Below are 21,659 nucleotides of genomic sequence, written 5' to 3'. Positions count from 1 at the left end.
AGCCCAATATCATTACCCTTGGCCTTTCCATTACTGAGTCAGACTTTCCCTTACTTAGAAGAATTTGTTTAAAGATTTATTAACACATTTCAACAGACTTGGTAGCACTTCTTCCCAGCATGTTACAGGCTAAATATCAGTACTCTGAGCCTTTCAGGTATTGAGAAGTTGTTTGAAGTGAAAAGTTGACGCCAGACGGACGCTGGATGCCATATCCTTTGGGCCAGGTGAGCTAATAAGATTGATTTAACATCAAGAAATAGATAGATAAATAATTCAATAATACAAAGAGCTGACATGTATAGTTTTATTGAGGTTGAAATGTAAACATGATGTTCTCAATGACAATTTTGTGACAGATACATAATATACCTAAATAGGTATAATTAGGCAGATACATGATTACTTGCACTGCTGTTATGTTTCAGAATAAAATCAGTTTCTTTAACAGTTGTGACCTTGGTCACTTGTCATCATAATAACATAGAACATCAAGAAGTCAGTTGATAACATTTTCAGATGATATGGTAAAGATGAGATAATTAATCATTTGCGTGTATGAAACAGATCTATGATGAAAGATAAAAATAAATCTTATTTTGGTTTATATACTAAGAGAACACTGTCCTTCCTCATTCAATATTTCATATTCCCTTATTTTCCTGAATGTAATTTTTTTTCAGTGGTTTAAACTACTCCAATTACTTATAGCCTTCTCTGTTATATAACTGTATTCCTACTGAGCAACACGATATCCTGTAGTATACAGGTTTTTACCATCAATCAGCCATGCCTTTTATTAGCCGCACACTGATTAGTCTCTCTTAGATTCAAATCACTCTGTGAAATCATGGTCAGAAAATGAAATGCTATGCATTTTCCACAGTCAATTAAATTCCAATTATGCTGTTCTGTTCAACACAAAGGAAATACAACAACATACAAAACAATTGTTGACAATGCCCGTTTCTACACGGCAATGCCTATACTGTGTCTGTCTCTTAAGCACATCCATTATGATCAAGCGTTGATTAAGTGTTCAACTGGATCTGAGTGACTGTTATGTTTAATCTGAGTCACTGTTACTCTCTTCACTACCACTTTCTCCCTCCAGAACATCAATAGAGAACTTGTATTCTTGATCACATCCCATGTAGGCATCACTCATAAAGAAGATGGTGTAGTTGTACTTTCCTGGAGTGGGTGCCACAAAGTCTAGTTTTACTTTGGCTTTCTGCTGCAGGGTAAGCCTCTTAATCGACAACAAGGAATTGTTTTTGCTGTCCCCAATAACAACCCACCAGCCTTCCTCTCGTTTCTGTCAGGAAAATCGATATTTGTTACGAAAATCAACAAACATGAGCAGAAAGCAACCAAATTTAACTAGAATCACTTACTTCATTTTCTTAATTTGAAATTAAGCCATGCAAACATTGTGAAATTTGAATGAAGTAAAGCAGTGCCATGCTTGTAATCTGAATGATAGTTAACATAAATTCAAACAAACACATTTTGATACTAGCTGAAGTAAGCCTGTGACTCTGCCATATGTAAAATGTCAGTTATGCTCCAAAACACAGCTGAAAATCATATATGACTTTGAAAAACTCAAATGATTTTGATTTGTTAGTTGAGAGTATTTTGAAAAATATCCTTAGCAGCACACCATGTGTGTTTATTTGAGACAGAGATCTTAGGCTCCTACAGCTAACCACTTACCTGTGGAAAGAACGGCGCGATCACTGGTCCCGTTAGTTCATCCTCTCTCTCCAAAGTAGCAACCACATTCACAGCAGAACCACTGAAATTGTACACAATATATAAATATGAATACATTTTTTACTTTGATTGTAATGATAAAACATTTATTTTAATGTATCATGAATGAAGTGAAACTATTGAGAAAGACCAAATTGAAGTTATAAACTTAGTGATAAATATTGTAATTGTGCAGAAAATCTAATAGTGTCATAGAATGAAGTTTTATCAGGACTAATTAATGGTTATACCTGTGGATGCTATCTTTTTCCATAACCTCGTAAGTGAGCTCTATGTTGGGATAACGATTACAGAAGCGAGCCACATCTGCCATCTGATCCTCTGTTAGTTGTAATAATGAAGTTCTCTCCTCATCCTCCATCTCCATCACATCAAACACACTCTCTATGTTCTGTGGAGAAAAAGAATATACATCAACACACAAAAGTCTCCATGATCTTATGAATCCAAAACATTACAAACTAAGGTGGTTGTCAGATATATCCAATATATATCATCCACACAAAGATTCTAGCAGGTCAGATCCATCAAGCAAAGGCTTAAAATGAGTAACTCTACATACAAAAAGCACTATAACAGGATGAACTTATAACCCCTTTAAAGTTTTGACAGGAAGGTTAAAACACACACACAGTTCTGTAGCTGGAAACAGCTTCAAAAAAATAATCACTGGTGCAAAGATTATCAGGCAACCAAAGAAATTGTAAAATGAAATGCATTGTATACATGTAATTTTTCAAAATTTCATAAGTATATATGATTAATCAATTTTCAATAAGCAAAATTGTTTAACTTCCTACAGAAGCTAGAAAAGGCTTTCCGTGGTCTACCTGTTTTTGTGAAAATTTTAATTCAATTTCTTGAGGAGAATGCCCTTAACTCTGGAACAAGTGAATTGACCATAACGGAATTGAAACTTGACCTGCATATAATTATTGTACAACTACATACAACAGTTCTATATCTGTATCAGTTAGAAAGTATATGAGCAAAAACAATATGACAGAACAAAAGAAAGATGGACAATGGTAACACTATAAGTCCCAGACTAAGCAATGGCAAGGGCATATTAGAGGATACTCACCTTCTCTGTACAGCGTTTGATGATATCTTGTGAGAAGTGTGGCAGTTGTTTCAGGTATGAGTCCTTACTCCACATGGCCTGGGTCACCATCTGAGCAAGCTCCATAGCAGCTAGGGCAGGAGTCAGCCAGCCATTACTGGATAGTACGTCCACACAGGCTTGAATCAGGCGGATAGCCTGGAGACAAATGAAAGTATAGAATTAAACTAATGTTTGTGATATAGAGTATCCACACAAAATTGGGCCACAAAATAATTAAATAGCTGAGCATCAAATCATGAAAGAATATACCTATAATCATTTTATGTAACACAATGGGAATAGGAGTCAAATATGTGTCAAGGAACAAATAAAGGTGAAGTTTTCTTAAACAGTACTCCAAACCTGATCTTCAGGGTAGTTACCTTGCTGAGAATGTCCTCAGTGTCAGACAGAAGCTCAGCAGACAGTTGCATGCGAGACAAATGTGCCTGGAGAAGGAGATAGGTCTTCACGTGGGGGTCATTGTATTTCTGTATGGCCAGCTTGTTCGGCAGTCTGGTTGACAGCTGAAGGTAAACAGTACAAGTGTCAACTTCATTTAATTCCTATCTGTAAACCAATCCTGATCTCTGAAGTCTTGAGACTTTAAATTTCTATTAGGAGAAAGATTGCTACACATAATGTAAATGAATTAATTTAAGCCTGTATTACATACAAAGGATCACCGTTATACCAATGAAATATATAGAGAAACTAATGGTTTGACATACAAAAATGATGGGCAGCCAATACTATAATCAGATCAATGTAGTATACCTGTTTGAGTATTGTATCTTCATGATGACGGATTGCTATATCCTCATACTCTGCAGCATTAGAGATGATCTCCAACAAGCCTTTCATCTTTGTCTTTGCGTTCAGGGAAATACTGAATGTTTCTGTTAACAAAGAGATCATCAAAAAAATTATGAAATAAAAGGAGTTTATTTAACTACAGAAAACATCAGTTCCCAGACTGAGAAGTATCATATGGATGGGATGGTATGGTGTCAGCATATGTAGGAGCTTATTTGTAGAGTTGTAGGTTGATATCATTCAATGACTGATTAGTGTTACAAGTGTGTCGGAGTGGTAAGATGTAGAAGTGTCAAGCTGTGGTGATGGTATGGTGTAGGAGTGCCATGGTGTAGGTGTATAGTGTTGAGTAGTGTTGAGTGGTGTGAGATGGTAGAAGTGTCAAGCTGTGGTGATGGTATGGTGTAGGAGTGCCATGGTGTAGGTGTAAAGGGGTATAGTGTTGAGTTTGGGTGTGAGAGTGGTATGATGTAGAAGTGTCAAGCTGTGGTGATGGTATGGTGTAGGAGTGCCATGGTGTAGGTGTAAAGGGGTATAGTGTTGAGTTTGGGTGTGAGAGTGGTATGATGTAGAAGTGTCAAGCTGTGGTGATGGTATGGTGTAGGAGTGCCATGGTGTAGGTGTAAAGGGGTATAGTGTTGAGTTTGGGTGTGAGAGTGGTATGATGTAGAAGTGTCAAGCTGTGGTGATGGTATGGTGTAGGAGTGCCATGGTGTAGGTGTAAAGGGGTATAGTGTTGAGTTTGGGTGTGAGAGTGGTATGATGTAGAAGTGTCAAGCTGTGGTGATGGTATGGTGTAGGAGTGCCATGGTGTAGGTGTAAAGGGGTATGGTGTTGAGTTTGGGTGTGAGAGTGGTATGATGTAGAAGTGTCAAGCTGTGGTGATGGTATGGTGTAGGAGTGCCATGGTGTAGGTGTAAAGGGGTATAGTGTTGAGTTTGGGTGTGAGAGTGGTATGATGTAGAACTGTCAAGCTGTGGTGATGGTATGGTGTAGGAGTGCCATGGTGTAGGTGTAATGGGGTATTGTGTTGAGTTTGGGTGTGAGAATGGTATGACGTAGAAGTGTCAAGCTGTGGTGATGGTATGGTGTAGGAGTGCCATGGTGTAGGTGTAAAGGGGTATAGTGTTGAGTTTGGGTGTGAGAGTGGTATGATGTAGAAGTGTCAAGCTGTGGTGATGGTATGGTGTAGGAGTGCCATGGTGTAGGTGTAAAGGGGTATAGTGTTGAGTTTGGGTGTGAGAGTGGTATGATGTAGAACTGTCAAGCTGTGGTGATGGTATGGTGTAGGAGTGCCATGGCGTAGATGTAAAGGAGTATAGTGTCTGATTGGTAATGATTAAGAGTGGTGTAGTGTAGGGGTAGTGTGGTGTAATTCAAGTGTTAGGTGGTTTGGCATGGGGATGGTGAGGTGGAGAGATGGGATGGTGCAGGGTTGGTGTAGTGTATGGGGTATGGTGAATGGGTGGTGTGTTGAGGTATGACATGGAGATGATGAGAGACAACAGACTTACCTATAGTTGTATAGTTGATGTAATAGTAAGCTGCAATCATTCCCAGGTTGAGCGGCGTTACATCCATCTCATCTTCTACACTGATACACTGAAAATTTACATATATACATCACATTAACACTGAAAATTTACATATATACATCACATTAACACTGAAAATTTACATATATACATCACATTAACACTGAAAATTTACATATATACATCACATTAACACTGAAAATTTACATATATACATCACATTAACACTGAGAATTTACATATATACATCACATTAACACTGAAAATTTACATATATACATCACATTAACACTGAAAATTTACATATATACATCACATTAACACTGAAAATTTACATATATACATCACATTAACACTGAAAATTTACATATATACATCACATTAACACTGAAAATTTACATATATACATCACATTAACACTGAAAATTTACATATATACATCACATTAACACTGAAAATTTACATATATACATCACATTAACACTGAAAATTTACATATATACATCACATTAACACTGAAAAGCTACATACCATATTATAGCTAATAATCACCTATACAATAATAATTGCCTGTTATCTACATAGAGGGCAAAACAAAACAGTTTTAAAATAGGCATTATTTACCCTCTACAGTGGGTTTTCATAAACATCTAATAATATCTGTCTCCCCACATTTGTTATTAACTGTGTAAACACATGACATCTCACCTTTGACTGTTCAAGGTCATTGATTGTGTTCTCCACAAGTTCTGACATGTGATCCGACAAGTGACGATGGGTAACCCCTGTAATATAAAAACATATCTCAAATGAGTCAATGTTTATCCCACATAGACCAATGTTACAGTTTTGATAAGAAAAGAATGCCTTGAATCATTCATCTCTGAATCAAACATCAAAAATATAACAATTTCCTTATGACAAGACAAAGATTTAATGATGTTTTCTAATGGTAAAACTGTTCATTACAACATCAATATTTCAATTTTCAAAACCAAAAAACACACAAAAAAACCAAACAATCAAAAATTCTACATACATTGTCCCTTGCCTAATTCTAATTACATGCATAGTTTTTATCTATTACACACAGTAAACATGTTGTCATAACCTAGTAAACATGTTGTCATAACCTAGTAAACATGTCATTATACACAAGATATCATGTCATGATATGCTAGTTGACATGTAGTTATACACCAGTTAACATGTCCTACCTTGAAGATTATAATAGTTGGGGTTTTGGGTCATGCGCCTGTACACAAAGGTCCAGGTGAGATAGTCCACAGCATCTTGTTTATTTTCCACTGTCTTTGTGACAATTTCCGCACTAAAGTGATCATGTAGACAGTGGTCTAAATGACTCTACAAGGAAAAAGTATCACATGCCAACAATTAATTAGATATCAAAATAACCAGGTCAGCTGAACATGGATTAAAGATAACATATTTGTTAAGATGTTTTTTACCAATGAGATTATACTGAAAACAGAAATTAAGGTAAACATCAACATACCTCTACTGGCAGTGGTTCGTACAAGAACTTCTTGAAGAATTCTTTCTTTGAACTCTGGCAAAGAATAACTGCTTTTCCTGAAATAAAAAAAAATAATAACTCTTATGGTTGTACTAATTTTGTTAAGTCCAATTTTTGAAGAGTTTCAAAAACTTGTCTTTTCTGACCTGTATTCTCTCTCATACAAATGTTACATCAAAAGTGATGTCAAAAATTAATTCTCGAATAACTCTTTTTTTTGAGAGAAAAATACAACAGTCCAAGTTTACACAGGCTGATCTAACAATAATTAATTTTAAGGTTTTGGTATCAATGCACAATTCAGTTGATAAATCAAATACCACACTAATTCCAAAATAACACAGAACAGTTGTTAAACTAGAGTGTAAATTAATGTCTGGAAGGGCTTTGGATTGTGTTAGACCCTAAATCTAAAAGTTACTTTGAAATCAAATTTTTATATATTACTTCACGGACACAATAATTTGCCTGTGGAATATAAAAGTTTCAAATTTGACCTCCACTTGTGACCTTCACCTCTATTCAGGCAACTTCTCATCTGATTTCAAATAATCAAGCTTTGTCATAAAAAAATTTTTACCAGTAAAGTATTAGAGTTGACTTCAATCTTAAGCCTAAAATGTTTGTCTTAAAAGTATTCTAAATTTGTGACCTTCACCTTTGACCTGATGACCCTGACTTGCAGTCAGCTTAATCAAAAATTGATTTAATTCAACAACACTTAATTAATGTCATAACCAATTATCTGCGAAGATCATATTTTGAATTTGACATTGTTATTTGACCCGATTACCTTAACTGTATTCCGGGTACTTCTCGTCTGATTTAAGCCAATCAGGCTTTACGTCATAAGTACATTTCCCAGTAACATTCAGATACATATATTTCATTGTATAAACCTATTTTTATCATACTCAGCCTTTGATCTCTAAGCAAAACTGAAAAAAAAAATCGAAAAAACAAAAAGAAAAAAAATTGAGAGCTAGCATTCCTGTGAAGAAGCAATGGAGAGAGTCGCTAAGTGTTATTGTCCAAAATGAACTGAAGATATTTTACAGAAACTAATTTTCTATTTATAGCTGTTGAGACCTTGAACATTGACCTCATGACTTCAAAATTCAATCCCACACAAGCAATTCCATCAAAGAAGCATTGGGAAAAGTTTGAGTGCAATCGGTTCAGCACAACTTGAGATATTGTACCAAAACAACAAAATGGACATACAGACAACCTGATCATTTTACGACACTCTCATCTTCAATCTGGGGCCCTAACAATTTGATATTTAACTTGCCTAAAAGCTTGTGACCTGAACATCTTTCTAATTCCATTTTGAAATTCCTTATTGACAAATATAACTGCAAAGTATTTGAGCCATTTTCTTCATTAATGGTGACAATAATCTCACTCAAAGGAAAATGTGCAAGGAGTAAGTATCCAATGGACGTAATACCTGATTACAGAAATATATAACTGGACTTGTAAAAGGAATATTATGTCACCTCTGGTGAAAAATCTGAGTAATCTTAATAATGATAATGCAACTTTTCATAGTGTCTTAAATACATATCCTCCTGAAATATGTTCTATTACCTTCCTGATCCAAGGCGGGTCTGTTAGCTCGACCAATCATCTGCAGCACATCAGTCACAGGGTAATCCTCATACCTACATGTGACCATGAAAAAAAATCACTAACTAAATCTTGTTATGTAAATCTCTAGATCAAACATTTAAATATCACAGTTTCACCACATTAACATAAAAACATGTATTTATTTCAGTGGTAAGTCTCTATCTTAGAGAGCAACTTCTTTACCTACATTTTTTCTCTACACATAGACAACAAAAAATATAAATGTAATCAATTTATAAACCATGTTGGGTATTTCATTTGCCAGTATTTTACAACTTACGAATGACTCTTTCCGTCGTAGTACTGTGTATCCATGACAACAACCAGGTGACTTGAGACATTCATACCCCAGGAGAGATTGCGGGAGGCAACAAGTACCTGTACAGCTCCACTAGAGAACAAAGTCTCCACAACCTTCTTCTCTATGTCTCCTAGCCCTTCGTGTAGGTAGCCCACCCCGTTACTCAAGGTCTCCTTCAGGGTCTGATTATCAAGTTTTACAACAGTTATAAACATTCTAAGATGATACTTATATGATAGACCCATCAAGTACATTTCCTGACCAAATCAAGTATATCAAACAGTCTCAGTTATAATCAAGATATTAGTTTCAATTCAGTCTAACAAACCTTTTTTATATGTATATATCAATCATATCTAGATGCTTATTTTCATACTTATGACATGTAACAAAATTTATTATCAGAACTTTCAATTTTAACTTCTGCAACTTAACAGAGTGGCGAAATTACACACATAACTAAGATAATTGCGTTTTTTTTTATTTCTTTTCTGATAACTTTTTCAACAACTTGTAATTGACACTTGTACACAGAACTACACACCTTGTCGGTGACTTTCTCCAGGAATGGCTGAATATCTTCCTCTTTGACATGAAGAAACCTGCTCCTTGGCATGTCACTGTCTGGTTGGATTTCTGCAGCACTGAATGTCAGGATATCTATGGCTGTCAGCCTCGTCTGTTTCCGTGATGGTACAAAGATGATCACAGGTTTTTTAGGGGCATGGCGAATGATGGCCTGGTAGGCTGGTTTAGCCATGGCAACAATACGGGACGCATTGTGACTGGTGTTGAAACCCTGGAACATATCAATTGTAGAGTTGTGTTACAAGTTTCTGTGATACACAAAGTTATGTTGTTTATTCAGATTTATAAAGATGTAACTAGGTTTATAAAGGTATAACTACAATAACACAGGACAGACATTGAGGGAATGGAGTTATACCAAACCGTTTATATAGCGATGAACCAGTATATTACTTACCCGTGTAAGTAACTCCAGAAATCAGTTATGACATTAAGGTGAGGATGTAGACAACTTACCTGTATGTGTAACTCAAGAGGTACTGGGCGTACATTTGGGTGGAAATTGAAGAATCCAGTGGCACTGCATCCTAACCACTGGGACACATCCTTTGCATTGGATAGTGAGGAGCTCAAAGCCACGATACGAATGTTGATACGCTCCAACTGAGAGGACATGTATCGCATGCGTGAACAGATTACCTCCAACACAGGCTGAAAAAAACGATAATTATCTTTGAATACAGATCACCTCCATTTGAGGCCCAGGGGTGATAATCATTATTTACATACAGATCACCAACAATACAGACTAAAACAAGCGATGATCATTATATAGCATCCAAAACAGACTGAAACAGGTGATCGTTTTCATCTAGTTACATACTGCCTCCAATACAGGCTGAAATAGGTGATAATTATCATTATATACATATAACCTACAGAGGATGAAGAGACATATGATCATAAAATTACAACCAAATTACTTCTAACACAGATATTAGTTTTATAAACTGTATTAAATATGTATATGTAGACTGAAGTAAGAGATAAATAATTTAAATCTAGTACAGGCCTAAATAACAAATCATTAATTTTCCGTTCCAGTTTGTATACCTTACCCCAACATCTACTCCAATGAGGTGAAGCTCGTCAACGATAAACAAGTTCACATTCTGAACATTCTTTCTCTGTTTCCATCGCCGTGACAACACATCCCACTTCTCGGGGGTACTGATGATAATATTACCCTAGAAACAAACATGTTTAAGGACTTAAGATAAATTACTCAAAAAGGAACATGTTTAGTTACTAGACTATATCAACCAGGAGACAACCTAGGTCTCTGTATTCAACATAAGATGTACATACACATTCTGTCTTTTTTCGTAATACAGAGTTGTCTGCTCCTGTGAGTGGGTATAGACTGTTACATCATTCATTTGAGAGAGTATCTTCATGAGAAAACGACACCATTTTCTCATGCAAACTAATGACGTAACAATCAATACCCGCTCTTTGCATTACAATAAAATGGAGTAAACTGACAACCAACTGCTTCAATTAATACATGTTCTTTCTCTATGAGCCATAAATAACACATTTTATACCAGTATTTACTTTCATATCTAGGTTTACTACAACTACTACAACTAGTACCTTGGCCAGAAGTTTCAGGTCAGTTCCTGTCTCCCCTGTCAACAGGACCACTTTCTTTCCCAGGTGTCCTCCAAATTTGGCCTGCCAATCATTGTACATCTGAAATATGAAAGGGACATCTCTTATTACTCTCAGTGTTTCAGGAATATACAATATCTCAAAAGTCTGGTACCGGATAGAAATGACAAATTCCTTTGCATTTTTCTCAATAATCATAAACCAAAATGTTTCCTACTATTTCCCAATGGAGCAATATTTGTATTTGTGTGTTCAACAATCACATCATCATTGATGAGTGTCCACTCTAATGTCCTATACTGGTTATGTGACTGATATTACATACTTAATACTTATACATCAACAAGATGATCGGAGATATATAGCTTACTTGTTGAGCCAGGGCCTCGAGTGGTGTAACATACACACAGCGGCCGTCTGGGTTCTGGGAGAACATACGTAACATAGCAAACTCTCCACAGATGGTCTTTCCACTACCAGTGGGTGCCCCGATAAACACATTGTCATCACTATTATATACCGCGTTGAACACTATAATGGAAAATAACATAATACCATAATAATTAATCAGACAAAATACTACAACAGTTACCTTGATACAGAATTTTTAAAAAATCACAATGGCTAATATTTCCCTGATCTATTTATTATAGTTAAATGGTATGGTACAGTCAAGTTTACTTTCAAGACAACAGGGTTTAAAAATTATGATAAAAATTATCTATTATCTCAAAATCTCAATGATCATAGTTTGCATATAATCTAATATTGACTACCTTGTGTCTGTATGGGGTTAAAGAATGGGAACTTGTCATTGTAGAGCCCCTCAAATGCTGCATTCCTAAGGGCAGACACTGGGAGGGGCTGGAGATCCAGAAGTTCTGTGGGAGGTGGGTACTTCTCAGGAAGGATGAGGTGACGAAAAGACACAGGAAGTTGTGTCTCTGATCCTAACCATCGATCTGATATCACTCTGATAAAATACTGTGGAGGCAGAGGCTCAAATACTGGTACAAAGAACTTCACAGTGTGTTCATCCTGCGCAAATTTACTGTAAAACAACCCAGGTAGTTTTAGTGTCATGCATCAAAGCTCCTGTAGGCAGCAAGCCTTTCATTTCTTTATATAGTTTTTTAAAGTATAATTTTAACAACCACTACGAAATATTATCTTACATTGTGTTTCAAAAATAGGTTTTTGCTTTTATGAAATATCTCTGATATTATGATGTGGAAATAGACATCACAAAGGTTCCTTTCAAGACAATATTTTCCATGTCATATAAACAAACCTTTTGAGAAGGAAGTACTCGTGATGTAAAATGACTTCACTGTCAACGTCTTCTACTAATATCCAGAATGCCTGCAAACAACACACAAAGTATGTAAATATTTTCAAAGCCTTACAATTCCAAGGCTGAATAGTTAACTAAGACAAAACATTTAACTTACTTTTACAAATTTTAGGAACAATGTTACTAATGGTTCACTTCATTGATTTACACTTGAAAGCTGACCAAATATTAATTCCTTATTCCAGTGATTACTGTTCAGCAATCTCAAATAACTAAGAAATAAAAACCAAGAAATATCAACAACAGAATCTCTCATTAAAAACCACATAGTTTCTTTTTTCGTTTTCTGTCTTGGTAAGTTGAAATCTGTATTTACCTCAGAGTTTCCATGGATCTTTTCCTCCCACTGAAAGTCTGGTGTTATGGTCAGTTCTACACGCAGTGTTGACCGCGTGATGGGCTGGACATGGACAGATAACTCCAGTTTGGGAAACTGATGTACATTCTTGTGAATGGTCTTACCGCTCTTGGGAACACGGATAAGCTCAGCAATCTCATGGGGGTTCAGATCGTACAGACGCTCAAAGGGAAAATTCTTTTTCTCAATTTTCTTTATCACTTCAATAGGCATTTTTTTGTCTGCAAATTGTCGCAGAGGGCACATGGACTGCCACCTGTATATATATAATATAACTCCATCATTACAGTGATCCATGATGAAGTTCATCAGTTATTTGTCAAACTGGTTTTCAAAAATTAAGCAGGCCACTTTTAAAATCATGTGATATCAAATGAAATGTATATTATTCACAGGAGCTGAAAATTACTAGATTTTTTTTGTTAGACAACATCAAAGGAAAGCAATCAACACTGAATTATGTTAAGTCTAATTATATGATGAATAAAAAATTCAAAGGACCCTACAGGAAGTGTTCAACATGCTCCATATAACATTCATATCCTGAACATATTAATACACTTAAAACAGATGTTCATAGATGACTTTTTTTGTTGTATGTATGTAAGTAAATGTCATGAAAATTTGATAATTAAGATAAAACTTACATCCGCTTGGTAACCATCTTACAGAGAGCTAGACACTTGTCAGCAAGCTGGGCCCAGCCTCTGTGTAGGACAATCTCAAACATAGCACGCATCAGACGGCCAGCAGACTGGGTAATGAACACCATGTCAGACATCAGGGCGAATCCCTCCAGTTTTAGTTGTGATATGTAAGCTTGTAGCAGTACGTTCACCTGAAACAAAGATGGGCCATACAAACAAGTCTGATATATCAAATATCTATAGCAATATATACTCACATTGTTGATTTACATATGCATTCCCATTAAATTTTCAAATTTAACGGAATTTTAGATTATGTCTGTTCCCCCTCAAAAATAAAGCAAAACTGTAAAAATTCTTTATAAATTTCATATCAAATAAATGGAACAAAAACACTTTTAGGTATAATCAATAAAACAATAGTTTAAGTCGAATTATTGGTTCTTTGGCATCTTAGTAGCAGATGAGGAACTTAAGCAGATTGAAGAAGTATACTAAATCAAACCGAACGCCAATTTAAAGGAATTTTATTTTCTAATTCAAAAATAACCCCTGGAAAAAAATCATGTTGATAGACAGGACCAGAAACTATGATTTCTATCATGCAAATATTTTTTGATGCAGAAAAACAATAAGAAGTGGATTCTTGACCAAAAGATCAAATTGTATCTGTTATATTCAAATAAGTATCAATAGACATACCTTTGCACTGGGTTCCTCTATACTTTCCTTGATGGGGATTGGGACTCTCTCCAACAGCTTCAGCAGCTCTAACTTCTCTTCCTGTTAGATAAAACATTTACATACAATATCTAGCCATGAGGTGTTAATGGGATTTCTTGTTCATAACCTTGTACTTTAAAAGTGGTCAAGGGTAACTTTTTAATCTCATTAGGTATTAAACTTGTACTAATACTATGGTTACAGTGTGTGTGTGCTTAAGCAGTCACCTTGCACACAGCTTTCTTTATCACTTTGTAAAGTATAGAGCAAGACCCAAAAATCCAATTGATTTGAATAAAATAGATATTAAAATCCTGTGCTTTATTTTTAATATCCTACATTAATGATCCATTCTCTGTTTTGAATTAAAAAAATAGTGCAACATTCCATTGAAAATATACATTATGCTCAGCCATTAAACCACTGTTTTGTTTAACAAACACTTACAAACTGTTAGAAGAAAATAGACAGAATTTTTCAGCACCAACTTATCTCTGCCATACCTACCTCTCTGACATTGATGTACTTGAACTCGGAGGACAATGAGAACACACGAAACAGTTCAATCTCGCTGAGTGTCGGCTTCAACAGCTGATTGTACACAGAGATTGTCTCATGTGTACAGTAATAGTGACTTGCAATACGACCAAGCTCTGTGACCTAAAAGCATCAAATTATAAATAAGATATCAATTTATAAATTTTCACTACCCAAAACCATTCCACTTTAAACTTCCAGGAACAATCACTTTTATATAAAGACATATTAATTTTATCATTTAATAGCAAAAGTATTAAATTGATATGGATTCAAATTTAATATCCAAATACAAACAAACCTCATTTGATAATTTACTAAGGTGAGCTCATATGAATAATTTGCTGATCCAATGCATACTCTTTCCTAACAGGAAACTGAAGGTAACCTTAGAATTATTTCTAAAGAGCAAAATACTACGCATGATCTTTTTAACTAGGTAACTGAAACAAATCCTACCTGGAACTGTCCTGTCTTCTTGTCATATTTAACAAGGTTGTTTTTATCTAGTAGGACAGCTGCTGTGTGGACGAGATCTTTGCGTCGTTGTTGCAATAAAGGGTCATCTCTCAGCTGATCATGGCTTATACCATATAGGGATGACGAGCGTAGCATACGAATATACAGGTAGGTATAGCCTATAACACAACACAAACACAGCACAGGTTAAACGATTACTCTCAGAAATAGTCCAAAAATTAGCTATACACACCAAGAAAGTCAACACATATACATGTCAGTCAACACATATACAAGAGCTTTACAAGCAAGTCAACACATGTTAACCAAAATCTGAAAAGTTAGTTAACTCATATATAAGAGATATACATACCCAGCTAGTCAACACATATACATATCAGTCAACACATATATATGTCAGTCAACACATATGTATGTCAGTCAACACATATACATGCTAGTCAACACATATACACGTCAGTCAACAAATATAAACACATATACATATCAGTCAACACATATACATGCTAGTCAACACATATACATGCTAGTCAACACATATACATGTCAGTCAACACATGTACATGTCAGTCAACACATATACATGTCAGTCAACACATATACATATTAGTCAACACATATACATGTCAGTCAACACATATACATATTAGTCAACACATGTACATGTCAGTTAATAAATATACATGTCAGTCAACACATATACGTGTCAGTCAACACATATATGTCAGTCAACACATATACATGTCAGTCAACACATATATATGTCAGTCAACACATATACATACCAGTCAACACATATATATGTCTGTCAGCACATGTATAAGAGATATATATATACCAATTAAACAATTGTACAGGGGAGATACACATACCCAACCATTTATATTGTACAGGGGAGATACACATACCCAACCATTTAACAATTGTACAGGGGAGATACACATACCCAACCATTTATATTGTACAGGGGAGATACACATACCCAACCATTTATATTGTACAGCGGAGATACACATACCCAACCATTTATATTGTACAGGGGAGATACACATAGCCAACCAGTCAACAATTGTACAGGAGATACACATACCCAACCATTTAACAATTGTACAGAAGATACACATACCCAACCATTTATATTGTACAGGGGAGATACACATACCCAACCATTTATATTGTACAGGGGAGATACATACTCAACCATTTAACAATTGTACAGAAGATATACATACCCAACCAGTCAACAGCCTCTTTGACATTCTGTACTGTGCCAAGTACAATTTCAGCATTCAAGCAGTCAGCTAGTTTTGAAATAAATTGGCTCTCAATAGGTAACTGGAATAAAAACACATTAGTTATGTACAGATAAAATATCCACAAAACTTCAAAGCTGAACAGCATTCCACGAACAAATCATTATTATATTTGCCATATACCATAACTATTGTTTCTGGGAAAATTATCAATTTGCTGCAAACTTCATTTTCCATATCAAGAACATTAATCTTATACCTAACAGGTTAATTAACAGAAAACTGATCAGAACTTTGAGATATTAAAGGAAACCACACCCCACCATCACTTTTTGTTTCTATATGTAAAACATACCTGCTGGTTCATTAGGGACAGGTAGTACTGTAGCTCGCTGTGATTTGTTATCATCACTCCCTCTCCCTTAGTGTCAAACTGGGGACGACCAGCTCTGCCCATCATCTACAACAGTAAGTATAAATATACAGTCACAAAGTCAAACTGGGACCAACCAGCTTCATCCATATCAACAGCAGTAAGTTTAAAATAAAGTCACAGAGTCAATCTGGGGATGACCAGCATGACCCATCATCTACAACATTACAGTCACAGGTTAATACCGGTAAGTATAAAATATATTCACTGTTAAACTGCAGATGAAGAGCTTGACCTTTTCTCTAAAACACTAAGTATAAAATATGAATTCTGACAAAGCGAAGAGAAATAAGTTGATGCATTACGAGGAAGCTAAATAACTCTATGTAATGAACAGATTTTGGAAGCTGCTGACTTCAGAACATCATATAAGCCCTAGACGAAGTGACACATTCTCTACACTGATTCAGTCTTCCCTCCTTCCCTCACAGGTAGAATTGAAGGGGAACAATTAAAGTTGTACAAACCTGCATGACATCAAGTGCACTGAGTTCTACCCAGCGTCCCTTTTCTGCACTGTAAACCTGTGTTCCCTTGATGATAACAGTGTGAGCAGGGAGATTCACTCCCCAAGCAAGTGTCGAGGTAGACACCAACACCTGTATATGACGATCCTTAAACAAGTCTTCCACCAAGATACGATCAACTCTGTGGAAGAAAATTGTTTAAACTGAAAAAAATCTAGAATATTCTTGAATGGTGTACTTTATGGATCTTGCATTGATTCTGACAAAAATTACATCTCTGTGCTTCAGAAAGTCTTTTCTGTCTGTTTACTGTGATAATGTACACCAACTTTCTTTAGAGGTTACTTCTATACCACAAGTTTGCCAGGATTAAAATATTTTGTAATGTTATATCACTATTGCAAAATCACGCTTAAGTGACATCACAGCAGTATACAAGGCAAAGTCAAAACAGACAATCAGAGAACTTCCTTTTCCTTATATTCTCATAAACATTAAATATTCACTGAACTTGGCAGATTCCATATTACATTGACTTTCATGTCAGGTTCTATAGGAATAGTTCTAAAATTTTTCTTCAGTTTAGGAAATAAAATTTCAATATGCAATGTTACGAATGTGTTTTGATCATTGTTAAACTTACTTAGTCATGCCAGCATGATGTATTGCAAACCCATAGGGCAGCAGATCTTTGAGTTCCAAGTTCTAAAAATAGAAATAGAAATTGTATCAAGGAAATGCTCCTGTTAAAGGTAGGATCAGACAAACACACTAGTTATAATTTTTATCTTTTGAATTATGGCCCTTAACACCTGTGGCTTAAAGACTGATAATCAAGCTTGATATTAGAAATCATGGCCATTGTAATCAACAGCCTCCTGACTTACGACCTTATTTTATTTGTAAAGTGTACCTTCTATAAATAGCATACCTGGAGTTCTTTCCATTTATAGCTTTAACTAACGACCTACCTTAACCTGGTCAGCCTCAGTCCTCAGTACAGCTGTAGATGCTGATCCCTCCTTGAGGAACATACCCAATGTATCCTTCTCAAGGCACATATCCCTGATTGCACGGGCAGTCTTTCCTGTCTCTTTCCTTGAGTGGACAAACACTAGAACCTAATGGTAAATTATAATAGTGTATGGAGAGGGTCAACCTCAGGTTTTGTTGTCTTAAGTATGTATCTACATAAACAGTTAACTCTAGTCTCTACAAACAAGTATCACATGTATAACGATACTTCAATAACAGAAATGGCAAAGCTCAGACAAAAAACTCAGATTCATTACTTGTCAGAAATCAGGGTTCAAAATGACTCATCATCGCAGTTACCATTTCCATAATTAACTCATCTTATCTCAAAGCATCAGGACTGAAATTTTCTACCAACAACATACCTGGTTTTTGCCAGCATTTTCCATCACTTTATCATATACAATTTCATTCATGATCTGAAATCGTTTGACAGCTTTCTTTTCTGTTATTCCAATGAACTGCTGTTCCAAGGGTACAGGTCTAATGCTGTTGTCAAAGAAGAAGAGTCCCTCTGCTGGATCAACTCGCAGAAACGTAGCCACATCCTCGTAGTTAGGCAGTGTGGCACTGAGTCCGACCAGTCTGACATCCTCCTGGGTCGTTTCTATGTTCCTAATAGTCCTATAATAATACAACATGACAGAATGGTATGTCATATACACTTCTATGTGGATACAGAGTGATTGACACTTGTCTGACAGAGAAAGGATGCAGCAGGTTAATGTAAAGAAGGGCTGTTTACTTTTTACTTTTGTACAAAAGAATGACAATACAGTATGATTAAGAAACATAAGGCATGGAGTTTATGTAACGCATGTTACAGAAGATGATAATTCTGAGTGACTGATGTGACTTATGTGAAATTTGTTAATATCATCATTATGAATAAAATCTACAATCTTAAACAATGGTTCTGGAGTCTATACAAGGATGAAGGGAGGTAACTCTAATATCCTTACCTGGCAACAAGAGCCTCCAATACTGGTCCTCTATCATCGTGGAGTAAGTGGATTTCATCCTGAAATATAAAACAGAATCTAAACATCAGAATGTGTGTACAGAGTCCTTAGAAACATAGTTAGACCATAACAAAACCCATTTGGAAAGAATAGAAGGACTAAGTCTATACTTGATATAATGTGTACATAATGTATATTGCTACCTTCCAGATATTATGTCATATGTCACCTCCCTACACACCAAAAGAGAAGCTAATTGACTTACAAATATCATAAGTCTGACAAGTTGTGTGTATGTACGTTCTCCCCCTTTTCTTGTGATGATGTCCCATTTCTCTGGAGTACACACAATGATCTGTGTAGCGGAGATCTGCTCCTTGGTCAGTTGGTGGTCACCTGTTAATTCCTCTACCTTAATGCCATACGACTTCAGGCGCTGGAACAAAAATCAAACAGTTATCTTCTTGCTTTTTCAAATATTTCGAACTCTTTCCAATTCCAATAAGTATTATTCTCTTGTTGAGAACTTTTGACATTAAAGTAGAGCCCAGACTGTCAACTTTAATAAGAGAAACACAAATTAGGATTATGTACTAATATTAATATAAATGAAAAATATGTACATCCCCAGGTTATAATTCATGGGTTTATGTCTAACTTCTCCTTATCCTTCAGTAAATTTTCTCAAAGTGAATATTTTGGTAAAACAGGCTGTGAAAATAGCACCAAAATATGATGGTGAATATTTTGGTAAAACAGGCTGTGAAAATAGCACCAAAATATGATGGTGAATATTTTGGTAAAACAGGCTGTGAAAATAGCACCAAAATATGATGGTGAATATTTTGGTAAAACAGGCTGTGAAAATAGCACCAAAATATGATGGTGAATATTTTGGTAAAACAGGCTGTGAAAATAGCACCAAAATATGATACCAATTAATTCAAGTAGTTAGCACACAAGTGAAAACATCCAATATGCAGCACAGCTTTAAAATGAAAACTTTCTTTGAAATACACAGCCATTTAACTGAATCAAATTTAAAGAAATTAATAACTTTGAAAATATCAAATTCTTATGAAATGATAAACTTGTTCATTTGAACAGAAATACTTGTCAACCTTGTAGCCCCTAAATGTATTGGCTCACCACAAGCACAGGCCTATCTGTTACAACACTTGCTGGCTGACCTTACCTCTCCAAAGCTGAAAACCATTTCCTGCACGAGAGATTTCATTGGTGCAATGTAGATGATCTTAAACTCGTCTGTGTTGATGGTGTTGTCAGCATTGATGTGTTTACTGATCTCCTTCAGCATGCACATCAATGCCACATTGGTTTTACCAGCACCCTGTAATTACAAACCAAATATTAGTAACATATTGGTCAAAATTTGCACATTTGTTCATGACTAGAAGTGTTTAAGTAACAAAATTGTTGACAGATGACTGATGGTTGACTGTAGGCTTACACAGATACACTATACTGACTGCAGGCTTACACAGATACACTATACTGACTGTAGGATCACACAGTAACTCTATACTGACTGTAGGATTACACAGATACACTGTAGTGACTGTGGGAGTACACAAGCACACAATATTGACAATGGAAGCACAGAGACACATTATACTGAAATTTGGAGCACATATGCTAATCATATTGGTAAGAGAAGTACAAAAGCCTATTATGCTTACCGTTGGAGCACATAGTAGAAGGTTTTGATCTGATTCTAGCGCTGCCTTACACAGACGACTCTGTATCCGGTTCAGGTACGTGAAACCTTCAAAAGCTGGTTGGGCATATTTTGGTAGTCTCTCAATCGGCACCAGGGACTGACAAATTCAATAAAATACTGAACAGTGAGAAACTTTTACCAGTTTTTTTTTTCGATAAGGCAAAAACAACACAACAGCTAAGAAAGTTAGTTAAAGCTGAGATTTATATTGTAATGTTTTTAAGAATTTAACACTATTTATTGGGTTGCCAAAAATAATCATTAGGGAATATTTTCTTTAAAGAAAATCATATCTATTAGCATCAATTATGCAGACTTAACACTATAAATGTAATGAAAATACTAGGTCAAATGATTTGGTTGTCAATAGATTAAAGGTTTTTTCCTTCAAGTATACGTTATAGGAACATAAACTTAGTCATTGTTACTTATATATAGCACCAATACTTACCTCATCTGAATCAAATGCCTTTGGCTTGAGAGCAGGCACATGTACTTCTTCATATCCTAATAGAAAGAAAAGATTTATTGAATTTCATAAAGGTTTGTTATAAAGCCTTATACTTGTTTTAAATAGAAATGTGGTGGAAAAGAAGAATTACTACATGTATTTGTAATAATAAAGATTCTGAGAACAATCAACAAGAGGAAATTAATTTTGAATTTATAAAGACTGGGTATAAAAGATTTTAGAGCAAACAAGAATATAGCCATTTAGATTAAACCCCTACAGAAATGTGAAAAAATGTTCTATACCAA

The 21,659-nt window shown here is 35.4% G+C and overlaps 1 protein-coding gene across 1 annotated transcript in view; it reads right to left on the bottom strand.

Annotated features, from left to right (window-relative positions):
• Positions 1 to 293: 293 nt before the first annotated feature.
• Positions 294 to 21,659, bottom strand: part of LOC132545887 (U5 small nuclear ribonucleoprotein 200 kDa helicase-like) — a 31,027-nt gene continuing 9,661 nt past the window's right edge. The window contains exons 11-45 of the mRNA XM_060209561.1: positions 21,352 to 21,407; positions 20,860 to 20,997; positions 20,355 to 20,510; positions 19,425 to 19,595; positions 19,160 to 19,218; positions 18,563 to 18,821; positions 18,134 to 18,283; positions 17,806 to 17,867; positions 17,163 to 17,343; positions 16,618 to 16,722; positions 16,242 to 16,344; positions 14,989 to 15,167; positions 14,500 to 14,652; positions 13,972 to 14,052; positions 13,270 to 13,460; positions 12,581 to 12,878; positions 12,202 to 12,272; positions 11,687 to 11,961; positions 11,281 to 11,441; positions 10,893 to 10,991; positions 10,355 to 10,483; positions 9,753 to 9,947; positions 9,253 to 9,507; positions 8,688 to 8,890; positions 8,366 to 8,439; positions 6,752 to 6,828; positions 6,453 to 6,600; positions 5,944 to 6,020; positions 5,215 to 5,302; positions 3,662 to 3,783; positions 3,268 to 3,411; positions 2,864 to 3,040; positions 2,010 to 2,170; positions 1,720 to 1,801; positions 294 to 1,318 (exon numbers count right to left, since the gene is read on the bottom strand). Of these exons, the coding sequence (XP_060065544.1) occupies positions 1,067 to 1,318; positions 1,720 to 1,801; positions 2,010 to 2,170; positions 2,864 to 3,040; positions 3,268 to 3,411; positions 3,662 to 3,783; positions 5,215 to 5,302; positions 5,944 to 6,020; positions 6,453 to 6,600; positions 6,752 to 6,828; positions 8,366 to 8,439; positions 8,688 to 8,890; positions 9,253 to 9,507; positions 9,753 to 9,947; positions 10,355 to 10,483; positions 10,893 to 10,991; positions 11,281 to 11,441; positions 11,687 to 11,961; positions 12,202 to 12,272; positions 12,581 to 12,878; positions 13,270 to 13,460; positions 13,972 to 14,052; positions 14,500 to 14,652; positions 14,989 to 15,167; positions 16,242 to 16,344; positions 16,618 to 16,722; positions 17,163 to 17,343; positions 17,806 to 17,867; positions 18,134 to 18,283; positions 18,563 to 18,821; positions 19,160 to 19,218; positions 19,425 to 19,595; positions 20,355 to 20,510; positions 20,860 to 20,997; positions 21,352 to 21,407 (5,132 nt within the window). The 3' untranslated portion in view covers positions 294 to 1,066. The remainder of the gene's footprint in view (positions 1,319 to 1,719; positions 1,802 to 2,009; positions 2,171 to 2,863; positions 3,041 to 3,267; positions 3,412 to 3,661; positions 3,784 to 5,214; positions 5,303 to 5,943; positions 6,021 to 6,452; positions 6,601 to 6,751; positions 6,829 to 8,365; positions 8,440 to 8,687; positions 8,891 to 9,252; positions 9,508 to 9,752; positions 9,948 to 10,354; positions 10,484 to 10,892; positions 10,992 to 11,280; positions 11,442 to 11,686; positions 11,962 to 12,201; positions 12,273 to 12,580; positions 12,879 to 13,269; positions 13,461 to 13,971; positions 14,053 to 14,499; positions 14,653 to 14,988; positions 15,168 to 16,241; positions 16,345 to 16,617; positions 16,723 to 17,162; positions 17,344 to 17,805; positions 17,868 to 18,133; positions 18,284 to 18,562; positions 18,822 to 19,159; positions 19,219 to 19,424; positions 19,596 to 20,354; positions 20,511 to 20,859; positions 20,998 to 21,351; positions 21,408 to 21,659) is intronic.

The sequence above is a fragment of the Ylistrum balloti genome, unplaced genomic scaffold (genome assembly GCF_031769215.1).
Source record: "Ylistrum balloti isolate Yb309-2 unplaced genomic scaffold, AGI_CSIRO_Ybal_v1 Utg369862, whole genome shotgun sequence".
Lineage (NCBI taxonomy): Eukaryota > Metazoa > Mollusca > Bivalvia > Pectinida > Pectinidae > Ylistrum > Ylistrum balloti.
The sequence above is the reverse complement of the archived record's forward strand: the minus strand, read 5'-3'. Positions and strand labels throughout refer to the sequence as shown.